The sequence below is a fragment of the Dermochelys coriacea genome, chromosome 7 (assembly GCF_009764565.3).
Source record: "Dermochelys coriacea isolate rDerCor1 chromosome 7, rDerCor1.pri.v4, whole genome shotgun sequence".
Classification (NCBI taxonomy): Eukaryota; Metazoa; Chordata; order Testudines; family Dermochelyidae; genus Dermochelys; species Dermochelys coriacea.
Genome location: NC_050074.1, coordinates 94,770,073 through 94,786,967, shown reverse-complemented (window position 1 = coordinate 94,786,967; position 16,895 = coordinate 94,770,073). Strand labels below are relative to the sequence as shown.

General features: G+C 37.9%; 1 protein-coding gene across 18 annotated transcripts in view; it reads left to right on the top strand.

The window, feature by feature from the left end:
* The window catches only part of EXOC6 (exocyst complex component 6), a 187,648-nt gene that overhangs the window by 116,666 nt on the left and 54,087 nt on the right, over positions 1-16,895 (top strand). For 9 of the 18 annotated variants that reach the window (XM_043518195.1, XM_043518193.1, XM_038409912.2 and 6 more), the window contains exon 18: positions 6,234-6,413. In XM_043518195.1, coding sequence (XP_043374130.1) covers positions 6,234-6,413 — 180 coding nt within the window. Of the gene's footprint in view, positions 1-6,233; positions 6,414-10,874; positions 10,905-12,031; positions 12,085-13,573; positions 15,973-16,895 lie in introns of those variants that run through there. The other 9 variants (XM_043518192.1, XM_043518194.1, XM_038409909.2 and 6 more) reach the window with 5 other exon arrangements.

The following is a 16,895-nucleotide window of genomic DNA, read 5'->3' as shown; positions in this document are numbered from 1 at the left end:
GTTTAAAACAAACATAGGAAAGTACTTTTTCACACAGCATACAGTCAATCTGTGGAATTCATTTCCAGGGGATGTTGTGAAGGCCAAAAGTATGATAGGGTTCAAAAATGAATTATATAAGTTTATGGAGGATAGGTCAATCTATGGCTATTAGCCAAGATGGTCAGGGACACGACCCGATGCTCTGGGTGTCCCTAAACCTCTGACTGCCAGGGAATGGATCAGTTGATAAATTACCCTGTTCTCTTCACTCCTCTGAAGCATCTGTAACTGGCCACTGTTGGAAGATGGACTGAGCCAGATGGACCATTGGTCTGACTCAGAATGGCCATTCTTATGTTCTTAAAATTTATTCCATTTTTAACCTTTTAGAGATTTGCCTATTTTCCCCCATGATATCACTTTAATGTATATCTTATTTAATTTTTTTACATGGTGTTTCATTCAGACACTAGGTGAGAGGTTCAGTCCGGTTTTGACAAGATAGAGATATAAAACTGGGTGTCATCAACATATTGAAACCTATGTCCCCCAATTAATGTGTTGTCTAAACTGAGAAGTTACAGGTTTCAGAGTAGCAGTCGTGTTAGTCTGTATCCGCAAAAAGAAAAGGAGGACTTGTGGCATCTTAGAGACTAACAAATTTATTTGAAAGCATAAACTTTCATGAGCTGCTTTATTTCAGATTATTATAATCCAGTAAATTAAAGTAATTCAGAATAAGGTACTCTTATTCCAGAATGCAGCATCCACACAGGGAGTTAATCAGGAGCTATTTCAGAATAATTCCCCATGTAGGTAGGCCCTAAACTTCCTAATGGCCTCATTCAGATGTTGAAGGGCATGGTGATAAAATGGACTCCTGCAGTATACATGTGGTACTACGGAAGAGTTGGCCCCTGGGGCCTCTCTCAAAGAAAGGAGCACAGTCATTGAAGAAATCAGTCCTTCCCATCGAACTCACTGTTCTGATGGTGGGTAGGAGTTTTGGGAGCTCCCAGAAGTCCCTTATTAAAATTCTGTTACCAAATGAAAGGGAAAGTTGAGGTGATTTTGCCCCATTACTAAACAGTGGTAAGCCATGTCTTTTTGATTTATCCCTTGGGATCACAGTACTACTTCTGAAAACTAAACTTTTGCTTTTGGAGTGGGCTGGATTACCCCAAAAGGCTGGTGTGTTCAATATTTTTCCTGGGAGAGAATGTGGAGCCCTTTGTTATTAAAATATTAGCAGCACACGATTGCTATTGTAACTTTATAACCAAAGCAAAATAGGTGGATGTAACCAAAATCTGGCTACAGGACAAAAAGGGGGACTGGTGCTGTCACTGTTTAAATAGACCTGTGCCAGCTGTTAAGATCCAGTTAGCAGGTGGTAGGGTACAACCAATCCCTCAGTGTCTGCTTTTTTTTCAAACAATCACACTAGGCTCAGGAAGCTCACTCCTGCAGGAGTTAATGTACAGTTTTTGTTGTTACAGATTGTTATGAATTAAATAAAAAGATCAAGTAAAGGTTTATCATTAACTGATGATTTTACAGTCCTAGCAATCTACAAAATAGTAAATGCCAGTATAATACTTTGACATTTTAACAAGTTGCTAGACTCTTAAATGTCAAATTAGGAGATCTGTTTGATGCTTTTACAGGTTGCTTTGTTCATAAAATGCCATTTTAGGATCATCTTTCATTTGACATTTTTACACATTCAGTAAATGCTTTTCCTCCATTAAAAGTTCCCCAAGGAAACTCTAGGCAAAGAACTGTAAATGAAAGAGAAATTAAGATTCTCAATTCATATACTTTATATTCTAATGATTAAGAATAAGGGAATTATGCAGGGAACGAGATAGTAAATTTAGTTGCATGTCAATTGATTGATATAATCTGACAATTTAATACCTATGTAAATACGTGTGTACATTTACCTGTGTTGCTTGTTTTTGTTAGGGTTTTTTTTTCTCTACACCTGAATAGCCCATATAAGTTTTGGGCAAAATAGTACATCACATTGTTCAATGTCATGTGATGATACAACAAAAGACCATATTGGCATGTCCTAAAATAGGCCTAATCCTGTTTCTTTTTAAATCAGTGGGAGTTTTGCTGCCAACTTGAATATTGGTTTGTCTGACTTGACCAGTCTGGGCCTGAATGGAGGAAGAGTAAATACTGTATGACTACAAGCAAGAGGGTAGAATTAAGAGTGCCATAGAATATTTAGTTACGAATTTCCTGATATGTTAAAGAGTTAACCCATAAATCAAATTATTTTTTTCATGGAAACAGTGAGATTCTATCAGTGTTCAGAGAAAATTTTTGTTGTAATGAAAATCTACATATGTACAAGTTAGAGCTTCTTTCTCTTTCATCCTTGAGCATCTTTGCAGACCTAGAAACAGTACAGAGTCATCATTCATTCCTGTCCATGGCTTGTTCTTCCATTAACCCCAGCCTGGGCCCTGCATATGATGTCCCACCATCTAGTCAGTGGTTGGCCTCTTAGTTGAACTGACCTTGGCTGTGCTTGTATTATTTATTTTGGCATCCTGTTATCTGCTTATGTTCTGCAGTGTCCCCACCACTGTAATCTTTTCGATTGTAATCAACCCTGTACCCTGATTTCACATCCTACTCTCCTTCTAACTTTTCATTTGTATTAAAATCATTCCACTTTATATCCACCATCTTTCAAAGAACTCTTCATCTCCTCTACCTCCAGCCTTCTGATGTCTGTTTCATTTAATGCAGCTGGTTCCAGACCACGGAGTAATACTGTTAATATGCTGGTTTGATACATTTTCACTTTAGTATATATAATGTTTGTATCAGTCCATAATTTCACCCATTTCTGTGCAGCACTTGTAGCTAAAGCACATTTCTTTCTAACCTCATCCTTGATGGAACTGTCCTCACTGATCAAGTGTCCTAAGTAGTCACAAGAATCTACTTGTTCTATGACTTAGTTGCTGCGCTTTATCTATTGTCCCTTTCCCAAGATGCAACCACTTAGTCATTTTGGCATTTATAGTAAGCTAAAGTTGACTACATCAATTTTTCAACAGTGTGAAGAGTATCATCATCAATGAAAACATGTCTGCCAGTTCTGCAATGTCATCTGCACAAGCTAAGGAGCTTAACTCTAGATCAGCAGTGGGCATGCGGCCTATCAGGGTAATCCACTGGCAGGCCGCGAGACCGTTTGTTTACATTGACTGTCCGCAGGCATGGCCGCCCGCAGCTTCCAGTGGCCGCAGTGCACTGTTTCCGGCCAATGGGAACTGCAGGAAGCAGCGTGGGCTGCAGGGATGTGCTGGCCGCCGCTTCCCACAGCTCTCTTTGGCCGGGAACGGCAAACCGCGGCCACTGGGAGCTGGGGGCGGCCGTGCTAGCAGACGGTCAATGTAAACAAACTGTCTCATGGCCTGCCAGTGGATTACCCTGGCGGGCCACCATTTGCCCACCACTGCTCTAGATCATCCAGTGTCACACTCTCCAACTTGTCTAATGCTCTTAATGTCCAGTTTAATAACATGATGAAAAGTGACTGATTCTGTGCCCTCTTGTCTTACACCAAATTTTGACTTTAACCAGTTGCTTTAATTCCCACCAATTCTTATGGCACTGCAGGAATCTTTGTACCTAGCTTTTATAACTGCAATTCTTTTATCTGGAACTCCATATGATTGTGCTGTTTTCCATAATGCTTTCTTTCAAACTGAATCAAATGCCTTTGTAAAGTCAATGAAAACAGCAAACATCTTTAATTTCCATTTTTGCTTTTTTTCATCAACTAAGGCCAAGTCTGAAACCGGACTGTTTCTCACTTACTTCTTCCTCTAAAATTGTCCTTAATCTGTTGACAATTACTTTCATCATGATTTTTCCGGATTCCAACCATAAGCTTATACCTCTATTGTTGTTGTATCAGTAGGAACTCCTTTCTTCACAATTGGTACAATTATTAATTTTAGACAGTGATCTGGTACCTCCTGTTACTCCCGAACCTCCTTTATGGTTTTCTAGTACTTTGATATCATTGTCCTGCCAGTTTTTAGCAGCTCAGCTATTTTATTATCTGTTCCTGAAGTAGCGAGTTAGAACAGCCTTAGTAAATTCTACTTGCCCATTCATCTGGCACAAATACACACACGCACACGCACACACACACACACACACACACACACACACACACACCCCTCAAATGTAGAGGCAAGTAAATGTAATTCCAATGTTGCCTAATTTCAGAATAACACATTTTTGGCTCCTGCTGGAGCTAGTCTCACAATTATGTGAGAAGCTCCAGCATTAATTCAGTTTTCAGATTACTCAGGAAGAAAAACTCTCAGGCTGTCTTCCCCACTTCCTCGCCTTTTGGGAAAGAGCAGCCAATCACAGTTACAGCAGTAGACAGACAGAGTTCTCTTCCCATCCCCTGAGGAGGGGGAAGAAGCAGCAGCAGACCCCATTCTGCAAGAAGGGAAAGAGGAGGTGAGAGCAGAAAGAACCCAGTAACCCAAAGCAGCTCTCTACGCCTCCCTTCCTGTGAAAAAATATATCAGTTCCCCTGTATCCTCCCTCTTCTTCTCTCTAATATTATAACCCCAGCCTCCCCTAAGGCTCACACCTCTAAACCTGAGAGGTCATCCACGGGATTTCCATTTTGGTGTAGAGAGACCTTTCTGAGGGATCGGCGTAGGACTCGCTTGTCATCGAGAGGCTATAGGATGTTATTTTCAAACCACCCTTCAGTGCTGATTGCAAGACCAGGCAGGGCATGCCTGACAGAACTGCCCAACTATTGGAAGATGTGTATTCATTTTCCTCTTCCTCAGAAGAACATAGCAAAATTTCCTTCCCTGGGCATAGCCCCTAATCGCCATGGTGGCACAATGTGAATTTTGCAGAAAGTAGTGGGAAGAATCCTTGAGGATTACCAGGGCCATTTGTTGTGTTTGAACTGATGAAGGGACAACTCATATCCTCTTACACATCTCCAAGCAAATAGGCAACTGCTTGTTAGTCACAAATAGTGGAATCTGTGTGAACAGTAAGTCAAAGAAGAAAGAACAGTTTCGTACCCTGCAGTAACTATGGGTTTTTGAGATGTGCATGCAAATTCCACAACCTGCCTTCCATCCCTACTAATCAGAGACTACTCTTTTATGGGATTTTAATTGGCAAAGGAACTGAGGCACTTGAGGCCACTCCACTCTATGCCCTCGGCTTTGTGGGGTGAGAGGTAATTCAGGGCACAGACATGGCCCTATGGACACTGCTATTTGAAAAGAAAGTGGTCTTGCCTACATGAGGTGCATGTGCACCAAGAGTAGAATCTGTGTGGACAACATATCTCAAAGAGCCACTGGTTCCTCACCCATACACTTGAGATGTATGAGAGATTCAGGAGCTATGTGGGACATGACCTGCTCTGGGATTTATCTTGTATATTTAACTGACTCCTATTAGCATAGTATCTGAGCACCTCATAATCTTTAATATATTCATCATTACAATGTCCCTGTGAAGTAAGAAATTGCTGTTATCCCACAATTGCTGTTATCCCCAAAAATTGATATTGCTGAGGACGGATTGATAATGAGTGGTGTGTTCTGAAACCTGGTGTGTTATACTGTCATTTATGAAGAGGAAATGCATATTCATAAAATGTGCATTTTTTATTATTTAGGATGTATATTGTTAATGTAAAATCTTGTGATTCCTGGATGTTCAGCCATAACAGATATGATAATTAGCTTTTTTATTATCAGTTTTCTTTGTAAAGGTAGGCAAATAAATTTGTTCCTGGTCTGGTAAATTTTCATTGTACGTTTCCAAAACTGAGTTAAAGATTTTCACTGACTGATTTTTGATTCTGACTTCAAGTCTCGTGGATGAATCTGAAGAATACTGATGTTGCTCTACAGCGAGATTCATTTATCAACACCTTTGTAGTACACATAACCATAGTATTTGAAAAACCATATTCAGGATTGTACTATGTTGATATTTAAAAAAAAATTATAAAACCAAGGATTTAATTAAGTTGCCACTGACAATGTTGTGCTTTCAAGCCACAAGTTACAGCATGGATTTAAAAACTAGTCAATGTTTTACTTCATTCCCAAAAAGTCATATGCTCTGTTAAATGACACCTCTATGAGTGGAGTTGTATCAATTTTAATAAAGTTTTGAGTGGTGATTATGCAGTATTGGGGTTTGTTTTTTTTCAGGATGCAAGACATGCAGCAGAAGGCGAAATATACACCAAATTGAACCAAAAAATTGATGAATTTATTCAGCTTGCTGACTACGATTGGACAATGTCTGAGTCTGCTGGAAGAGCTAGTGGATATTTAATGGACCTTATTAATTTCTTAAGAAGCACATTCCAAGTTTTTACTCACTTGCCTGTAAGTATATAAAATAGGCTTTGTTTTCAGATTATTGGAGTCCTATTTTCTATAAATTTAAACTTTCTGATTTTGGAAAGAAATAGCTTTTAAGTAAATATTTTAGATTTGATAGATATGATTTCAGATTGCTAACATGCTAACTGATGCATTATATATCATGATGAACGCAATTATAAATTTGTGAAAAATTTTACTTTCAAAGAAGAAAATAAAATGCAACATCTCAAAGCATTTTTTTAACTAAACTACTAGTAGTAAACATTCATACTGCTCACTTAGATCTCATAAAACTTAAATCACTTAGTGCCAGATTTTCAAATGGTCATTTTAATTGTGCCTGCAAATTCAGTGGACAAGTCCACTGATCTACAGAATGCAAACCTGATTCAACCCAGGTGCATTGTGCATGATTTTGAACAGCATCTAAAAATTTAAACCCAAAGCTCTGTTTGAACTAAAATATTTTTTGTCCATAAAAATTCCATAGGCTTCTACCTGTCTGAGTTCCCACTGAAACATCTTCATTCATGAGTCAGATAAATTCCTTATTTTCCTTCGCTCTGAGTAAAGAGGGTATTGTCCATCTGATTTATGTATCAATTATTATATTTCATTGTCTGACTGGTCACTTTTCAAGACAAGTGCACAACTACTAGGGTGGATTCTGCTCTCAGTTTATACCATTTGTGACAAAGCTCTGTCCTTGCCTCTGTGGGTCCCACGTTTCCTGGTGGATTTCACTAGCCTCAGAGGCTCACTGTGACCCTCCACGTAACCCTTCTTTCTCTAGAGACAAGGGTCACAGTCTGTTGAGCCATTTTCATCATAAGCCAGCGAGGGAGGTGAGAAGTTATCCTTCCTTGCACAGTCTCTGTTGTCTCCCAGTCTCAGTGATTAATCAGGGGGCAAAGGGATGGAGGGGGGAGCCTGGGTCCACTCTCTACTCCAGGCTCCAGCCCAGGGACCCTAATAGTATCAGCTATGGTAGCTGACCTCTTAGAAACATGACATGTACAATTCCTTGGGCTACTTTCCCCACAGCAGCCCTCACTTCCTCAAGCTCCACTTCACCCTTACCTCAGGGTCTCCTTCCTTGTGCCTGATATGGTGTGTACTACTCAGCCTCTCCAACTGCACAACTTCTTCCCACAGCTCCTGACATGCACTCCCACCTGACTAACTGGGAGGCTTTTAACTAGTTTCAGCCAGCCCCTGATTGGCTTCAGGTGTCCCAATGAACCTAGCCTACTCCCTGCCTTCTGGAAAGTTCTTAATTGGCCCCAGGTGTCTTAATTGACCTGGAGCAGCTGCCATTTCACTTATCCTGGTACCAGGGATTTGTTTAGCCTGGAGCTAATATATCTATCTCCCACTACTCTTCCATAGCCATCTGGCCTTGCCCAGTCACATATTGTAGATCTGGAGTTACTCCAATGAAATTAGTGGAATTACTTCCAGTTTATATCAGTGCCACAGCAGAATTTGGACCAAAACATCTAGTCTTTATGGATTCATTACATTGTGCTTCAGCTTGTTCGTTATTGCTATTGTTTGATGTGTGATTGTTTTACCCACATTCAGTGCCTCTGGATGGGAGTATAATCTTATTAATAAATATAACATATTCCTATTAGTCTGGAGTTTCCACATCTATGTTGGAAGTTGAATCAAGAAAAGAATTTCACCTATGAACACTATAGCATAATTACACTAGGTAAGGGAATTTGAGATTTTTTTGCTTTCCTCTGAAGCATCATATATTTGGCCATTTGTAGAGGAGACAAGATATTAAAGTTGGTGGACAAAGGGACAGATCTTGTATTCCAAATCTAATATTAAAGTGGCTTTGATTTTTTCCCCACTCTTAAAGTATTCCTTTTTCACACAAGGTTAATAGCTGTGTGAAATATGAGGGAGATGGAACATTTCTAATCCTCTTTTAGGGACAATGACTCATTAGTCATAACTGATGTACTTATATGGCTTATGGCCATTTGGACTCAGGGTGGGATTCCACATTTCAGTTTGGTGACACTGTTTTACATGTTAAGAAACCCTGGGTTTAGTGTGCTAACATAAGTGCCATTTCCTTGCAAGAAGTTGCCTATCTGTGCCAACATTGTAGCACCTAATGGGAAAGAATGGAAAGAAGCAGTTATATCAGTTAACAATTGAATAAAAAGAATGGAAGGGATATAAATTCATATTTTAGAGCATAACCTAACCTCTAGCTGAGAAGGTGAGGAAGAAACTTCCCCTGATGAACAGGTTATTCTATAATTCTCTACTTTTGGTTTCTTGCATTTGGTATTGGCCACTGTAACAGACAGGATACTGAACTAGATGGACTACCAGTTTGATCCAGTATTACAGTTCCAATAAAATGTAGGATGGTATCTTTTTGTCTTATTATGGGCATCTCTAATAGAATAACCTAGGACACATTTGCTTGACCTGGTTGACTGATTTGTGAATAAGTCAACAAAATGTGGAAACCTGTTCCACAGACCTCTGTATATAAATATTAGTGAGAGAGTTGTAGAAATGATATGTAAATTAGTTTAGTATTTAATTATTTTCCTTACCATTAGTTTCAAAGTTTGATTTGTAATAGGAAATATTTGTCCTAAAAAGGATGTTTATAATAAAGGTATTTTCTATAGAAAAGTCCACAAAACTGCCTTGTTTTCATAATTAAATAAGTTAATAAAACATAAATAAGCCTAACCTTAGAGATTTTGATATCTTTAGCAAAGCTAGATTGTAATGTGCCATATATAGGATTTTGGATGGGATAGTTTTTAGAAGGACTTTTAATTAACAAAATCAGAGCTTCATAATTTTATTTCAAGAGAATGTTGGTGCCTTATTGCATTGGTGGTAGAAATATCATGGATATTCAAACATATATTAATAGTTCAGAACTCTTTATATCCAAAAACTATAGAACCAAGTCCTGCTCATTTGGTTGTGGGTATGGTGAGGAAAGAAGAAGCTACAGGGAGCCTCTTCTCCCTCCACTCCTTGTGTATCCACATAGCAGAAAGGCAGAATATAATTCAGGTGTTTGCTAGTCTGGAGACATGGCCACCTTGCTCCCATGAACTCTCCATAGCCTGATTCAGACAAGGTGTGCTGCCTATTGGAGGATGGTTAGACTCCAGTCTGCTTGTGCATATGCTTTGATATGCATATGGCACAGCAGAATGTTACACATTATGATTCCTGGGCATCTGACATTAGAACCTACTTCATTTTTGGAATATGTATAACTACTTCTAAATGTATAGAGACAGTCACGTGTGTGTGTGTGTGTGTATGTGCGCGCGCGCGCACGCCATGCTTGCATATGGGCATATACTTAGATGTGTTTGCATTGATGGGGACATAACTTTAAAAAAACTGAATATCAAATGTAAAAACTTGTTTTATACAAATTATACTATTTTATGTTTGAACCTAAAGAACACAAAACAGGCCACTATGATCTAAGTTACTGCATCTAGGTACTGCATGGTAAAGATGACAACCCAAACTGTTCAGGTTTTGCTCTCATAGCAACTGTGGCATCACTGGGATGTCTCTCTAACATTTTTTCTCTTTAAAGTTCTCATATACTCCAGGGGTATAGGTGTACTGTACATTAGCAACAGTGTTAGCATAAAAGTCTTGAAAAAGGAAAACATTTTCTTTTCACATTTGTTAGTTCATCCAATTACCATTAATAGTAAAATTTGTGAAAAAATAAATTACTTACGGAACAGAGACTTTATTTAGCCTTGCATTGTCCTAGAGCATTCCTAAGTATTGCTTGAATTAAATAGATTAATAAATTACTAATAACCATGTGCTTTGTAGTTTGGATGTTAAATATACATGATGGAAATATTTTAAAGGAACCATTTAATTTTTATTTTAAATATTTTAATAAATATATCATTAATATTATTACAATTAAAACTTTCTAGAAGATCAACTCAGAAAATGTTACTTGTGGAATGTATTACTTTGGATTTTTTATTTTGACATACAGCTCATTCCCACTGAAAAAGACAATCTTTATATTAAGTACCCCTATTTCAATTGAATTTTTTGTGTCTCTGCAAAATAATTTTTAATTTGTTTATACCTTTTTTTCTTACATTTTCCAAGGAATTTTGACTTTCTTTGAATTTCAGAAAATTTATCAGTTTGATATAGCAAAATATTTTTGTCTTCTTTGAGTGTTAAGAATATCAAAAATTTATATAGCAAATTAAGCCTTCCTAGAGCTAGGTATTTTTCATTCATGCAGACTATGACAAAATAAGTTTAGTACTTAATAATTAAGTACCAAGACTCATAAGATAAAAGTTTTCTGAAGAATTTTCTTCCCTTTTACTGATGCCAACATTTCTTTTGATGTTGACAGTATATTTTAATTTTTTGTTTTGATTGCCTTACTGGTTTTCTTCTCAGAATAACAACAATGACCATGCAGCTATGTCGGTAAGTAGATGCAAGATGAAGAAAAAGCATGTAAATTGAAAAACTATGAACTGCCTGCAGGCTTATTGCTTCAATATTTAATCACTTAATAAATTTCCCCCACCCTGCCAAAACCCTTCCATTTGTTTGATGACTCACTGGGTACCTCGTTGTGTGGTTGCATGCAAAAGACAGGTTAATTACTAACATTGGTCTTTCGTATTTTGGGACAGAAGGAGCCCTAAAAGCCTTACAGAAACATGATAGGGTGTGCATTGCATCACAAATTAGATAATTCAGAGGAGACTTTAAGACCTTTTGGAAGTGAGGTCAGGGGTGAAAATGCAACTGTGGGATGTGCATATGGAATAAGGTTAAAATGGAGAAACAGTGGCACAGAATAAAGGTTTGGTGAAAGTTTTATATCCCTTTTGGTGCACATACCGGCTGGAGTTGAAGGAATGGCTGCACTCAAATTTTTTTGTGTAAAAAGATGATGGATTGCATTTAGGGATTCATCCATGCCCTGTTTATTTTCAGGTCGTCACGTTTTTGTAAAAAGCAGTTTACTTTGATCAACCACAGATTATTTCCATGATAATAAATAATGAAAATTGAGAAATTAATATTGGGTTTGTTAGCAATTGTTTCGGAACATGGAGTGGCAGAATTGCCTTTTTTTTTTTTGGTAATTTTCATGCATGTAGAATTTTGATGTATCATATCCAATTTGGTTTTATTTGATTGCATTAGGCTCATATTTTTAAAAAATGAAAAATTTTGTAAGGCATTTATTACATATGATTTTAAAGTAAATGTTAGAAACATTTATTTTTTAAAGTTAGTACATATTTTATATCTTTATTTTTGGGGGAAAATATATTTGAAGTAGATTGAGATGTTGTTTTGTTTTTGCTGTATCTAGCAAGCTACTAAATATCCAAAGAATTTCCAGAGTCCAGCTACTATAGGGTGTGTTTTTTATTGAACATAAACATAAAAAGATGTGTAGAAAATGCACTACTAGAATTATAAAAATGATCTGCTTTTAGTAAAATAGAAACAAAAACACATATATTAAGTGTAAAGAAATATGTCAAAGTTTTGTGGGCTCAAAATTATTCCCTTTAAATGTTTTTTTCCTGTAGTTTTTGAAGGCCTGGATTTCTCAGTGTCTCCTTCAACAGCAGTCCTTTCAGTGGTGAGATACTAAAAACTCCATCATAGTGTGTATGTGTATATTTTCGTTCACAGCTTTGTATCTGGAGCAGCCAAACAGTTGGATTATTTTTAATAACACATCACTCCTAGGACTGGCTGTCAAAAGCAAGTTGGAGGAGTCCTGATCTCCAAATTTGAGTTGGGGGGTGTGTGAGGAACTAAACTTTCAAAGTAATTTGGAGGGCAGGGGGGTGCATAAACCTGAATAGTGTCCCTTAAATTGTTGCTTCTTTTAACAAATGGAAAGGAATTTTTGTTGTACATATATGAAATTATATAATTTTCCTCCACTCTCCCTTACATTTTTGACTCACATCTATTTAGGATTATTTTCATTTTATTAATTCCAATTTTTAGCATCCATCCGAAGTTTGCTGTGGGTATTTTATCCAATTAAAACTAAAATGTAATGGACTGCCATTACTCACCAAACCCCTTTAATGAGAGTAATCCATCAAACAACCCACCATATTCCGTCAACCTGCCTTCCCCACCCTCCAATGACTGAAAGAAAAAAAAGTGGGGGCTGAAGAATGTTCAGAAAATAGACTGAAAGACCAAAGAGGGTTAGGATCAATTTCTGAAGCCAAGATCCCTCATGAAAAATGCCCTACGAACAGCATTCTCTCTTCTGTATTGAGACAGCTGAAGTTTGAGTACCTCTATTCAAAGCCATCATCTTGAACTCTACCCAAAAATATATTGGAACTCTGGTATCCATGTTCTGCACTACCTTCAGTTTTCAAATGAGCTCAGTCTGTAGCCCCATTTGCAGTGCATTATAGTAATTTAATCTGCCATTGACAAAGGCATGCGTAACTGTAGTAAGATCTGCTTCCAGAGGGCACTTCTTGCAAGTCACATCTGGAAAAATGCACTTTTGACCAAAACTGCTACCTCAATATCCAAGCTTAGCCCAGAATCTTAAAAGGACAAATACCTGCCTTTAATCAGGGGTGCTTATATTAATTGATGATGCTTCCCCCACAGCACTCATGTTATTTCTGTCTTGTCCAGGTTGAGCCTTATTCAACCCATAGTTCATATAGACAGTGGTTCATTGTACAGGGCATCATCAGCATGTTGAATGCACCATTGCCTTTGTCCCCTCACTCAACTTCTTAACCATCTCATAACACACACACATTTAATTTAATTCACTCCTGTTAATGGATTGGTAATGGTTTCTTTCAAAGAGGCCATAGAACAGCTTCCTTAAGGATAGCCAGCATGTTGCCTTCCATCCCTAGGGAAACATTAACAGTCTTCACCAACAAAGATGTTCTAGCACTTCCATGCATCACAGCTGAGAAAGGACATGGATCTGATTTGGTGACTGCTGGCTAAAACTTACAAAGAAAACTTGGTATATGTTCCCTTAAGATAATTTCCTGAGCCACAGTGGTAAAGAGCTCACTCCACGTTTGAGGAATTTGTTTTCTTCAAAGTAACTTGAAAATTCTTCACAGCAAGAAAGACTACTGTTTTCTTAAGTGGCAGCAGTCCAAATTAACCAGACTGCCAACCACTTGGAAGAGTTTCCCTGGGCAAGACTTTGGATGCTGTTTTGAAAGTGAAAACTACTTTCTTTGCTTTCTGCACAACCATTGTTTTTATTTATTATTTGCGTTATGATAGCATCTCCAAGCCCCCGTCATGAATCAGGGTCTCATTTTCCTAGGCATTGTTCAAACACATAACAAAGAGACAGTCCCTGTCCTGAAAGAGATTACAGTGGCATAAGACTTCAAAAAAGTCTTTTTGGCAATTGGTCACTCAGCAAGAGACTTTTTCTTGGTTTCTCAAGTAGTCTCCCCTGTTATTTCACCTGTTGCAGATGATCTCTAAACCAAGATGACCCAAGAGGAGGAAGACAGCAGAGAGGCGATTTAGATATCATTATGCAGATATCAGAAGACGAAAGTTAGTTAAACCATCACTAGCTCAGTCAATTGGTTGCGGAGTATTTTCTGAAGATCTTCTGGAAACTCCTCAGTTCGATCAATTTTTGAGGGTAGACCATTATGACAGGTCTCTTGCCCCAACAAAAGAAAGTGTCTAACTTCAAATGAAGACTATAATGGTGTATTCACAACAAAAATGTAATGGCCAACTCCATTCAATTGAATCCCAGCCCAGATACTAGATCCAGTATGCTCATTTCCATGCATGGAGCCAACAGCCAGGATTGTGGCTGTCAGCCATGGAATTCCAAGTTGATTCAGAAGAATCATTATCTATTTGAACATTTGAAGTCCCCATGACTGATCAGTCTCAGCAACTCCAGCACCTTTCTATGTGAAATATATGAGAATATGTGCATCGAGCCAGTCTGTATGCTAATACTAGCCCCATCTTAGCCCCATCCTGGGATTCACAGACAAGACTATCAGATCTAATTTGGGGGTTGAAAATTTCCCATATGTGAGGTCAGAGTTTGTAGCCTCATGCTGAACCATCAAATTGTCTGGAGATAACTGCACCAGCAACATTAATAGAAAATATTTCTATATAAAACGTTCAACATATTGGCCATGCAGGAGGCATATAAGAGTGCAGGGAGGGTCATGCTCAATCATGTCTAGATTGTGAAAGCCTGGGAATACTTCAGAGGCTTCAGAATTTAGAGGGAGAGGGCACCTCACATGATACTCAAGCACCCCTTCTAGCTGATGCTCAGACAAGAATTGAGGATGAGGAAGTAAAGAAGGAAATAGGAATACCCAGAATTACCCTTGCTCTTGAAGTGAAGAAATAAAATGAATCTTAAAAACCACAGATTATGATTAATTTGAATTAAATTAGTGCTAGAAATCCCAAATAACAGGCCTTGTGGTAGGCTTTGGATGCACACATAGTAAAAGAGAGCCCCTGCCCTGAAAAGCTTGCAGTCTAAATAGAGAAGAGCAGATAAAGCACAAGAATAAGGAGTTATAATTATCCTGGATGAAGGTGTATTCTGGTTCCATAAAATACTAGCTTGTTTAGCAGAAAGTTGCCCTACATTAGAAGAATCCCATTTCCTTTTCCTGCACAGAAAAACACAGACAGACTTGTAGCTGATGTTGCATGGTGCGGAAAAGGAGGATTGTGTAGTCCACAGTGCTAGACTCTTGCTTCCTCTTTAATCTACATGCTAACACCTACCCTCTCTTTTAATGGCAAAAAAATCAAACAATATTCAATCAGCTCCAATTAACGTAAAAGTCAATGGCCACATTTAAATGTTCAATTCTTTGTAATGGAAAGAATCTCTTTCTCTCTTTCTTTGGTGAAATCATCTAGCATACATTTAGGTGCTATAAATTTACTAAATCATTATACCTGTTATGTGTCAGTAACGGAGTATGAGCCTCAACAGGTCACACAAACCAGCTGTGCCCTGGGCTGACTGATCCAGAGTCGCAGAAGTGGTGTGATATGTGCAGCTGAAGATGCCCTTATGAGAGGTGTAGAGCAGGTACATAGTTCGGGTAAATGAGCTTCCCTTTCTGTTGAAGGAGCCAGCACATCTCCCAACACCGAAACTCCTTGCTGCTGGAGTTGGAGTAATCCTATGTGATTTGTAATGGATCAGGATCAGGTCTCTTAACCAATGGTATGGAGATGCACTGTCTTTTGGAGCTGTGCAGCCCTTGTGTGTCATGAAGCTCCTGCTGCCTCTGCTTTGCAGAAGCTACTAGGATTTGGCCGTATGAGTTTATTTTAATCTTCGGGGGGTTCTCACATAAATATCCTATATAAGCTTCACGTTTTTGGTTTATAATGTCACTATACCTATAAAAATGTAGGTCCTCATCCTACAAATCCATATATATGTAGCATCAAGTCAATGGGATGGCTTCTGTGAATAAAAGATACAGTCTTGGACCCTTATTTGGAAAATTCAGGATATATTATAGCTTAAGTTCTGAGGTAAATTAATTTTAAAACAATAGTGGATAATACCTGTTTCACAAGGATAAATGGGAATTTTTTAGTCTAATAAGTGGACTACCAGATAGTTGAGGAGTTCTTTCAACAGTGATGCATGTATTTTGTTAGTACAAAGTTAAAGACTCTTTGCTGCTTTAGAGGAAATTGTGACTACTGAAAAAAAAAATTACAAATTATTTCTCAACATGAATCTTTAGTTTATTTTGATCAACCCCTTGGGGAGGAGGAATTACATAAATATTAGTGAAATTATGTATTTTAAAATTCTCCTACTATTTTAAGAAATACATTTTTCATCAGTTTATCAAAAGTTGGATTTTGTTACTGCAATTGTTAAACAAAACCATTAATTAATGTGACTACTGAAGCGTATGTATTTTAGTTTTCTTGCAGTGTTAGTAAGTTTAAAAATTGCTTAATATCTTTTAATAAAGTTAAATTAATTTTGAAGCTTAACTTTTTATATTTAACAGACAAGTTTTCTTATTTTCTTTTCCATTGGGGATGGTAGTTTGTGTTGGTTTATTGTTCTTGTGATTGGCAGTGAAAGCCTTATTTCACAGCTTGCAGTGAGAAACTATTGGGTAAAGGGTGGTGGTGCTCCACAAGCTATAGTCAAAAGCTGTCAATCAGAAGCCCACATAGGCTACTTAGAGAATGGGTTTTCTTACTGACTTCTCCAAATGTGGCCTCATGCTGTCTTTGATTGGCACTGCCTGGCAGGGAGGATGGATGAATCTGTCACCGGCTGGTTAATTGTGTTGCCGGTCTTAGCCTGACATCAGGTCTAAGTGGCTCAATACAAAACAAATTAGCAGATTGTAGTCATATTTCTCATTCTATATGCTTTGACTT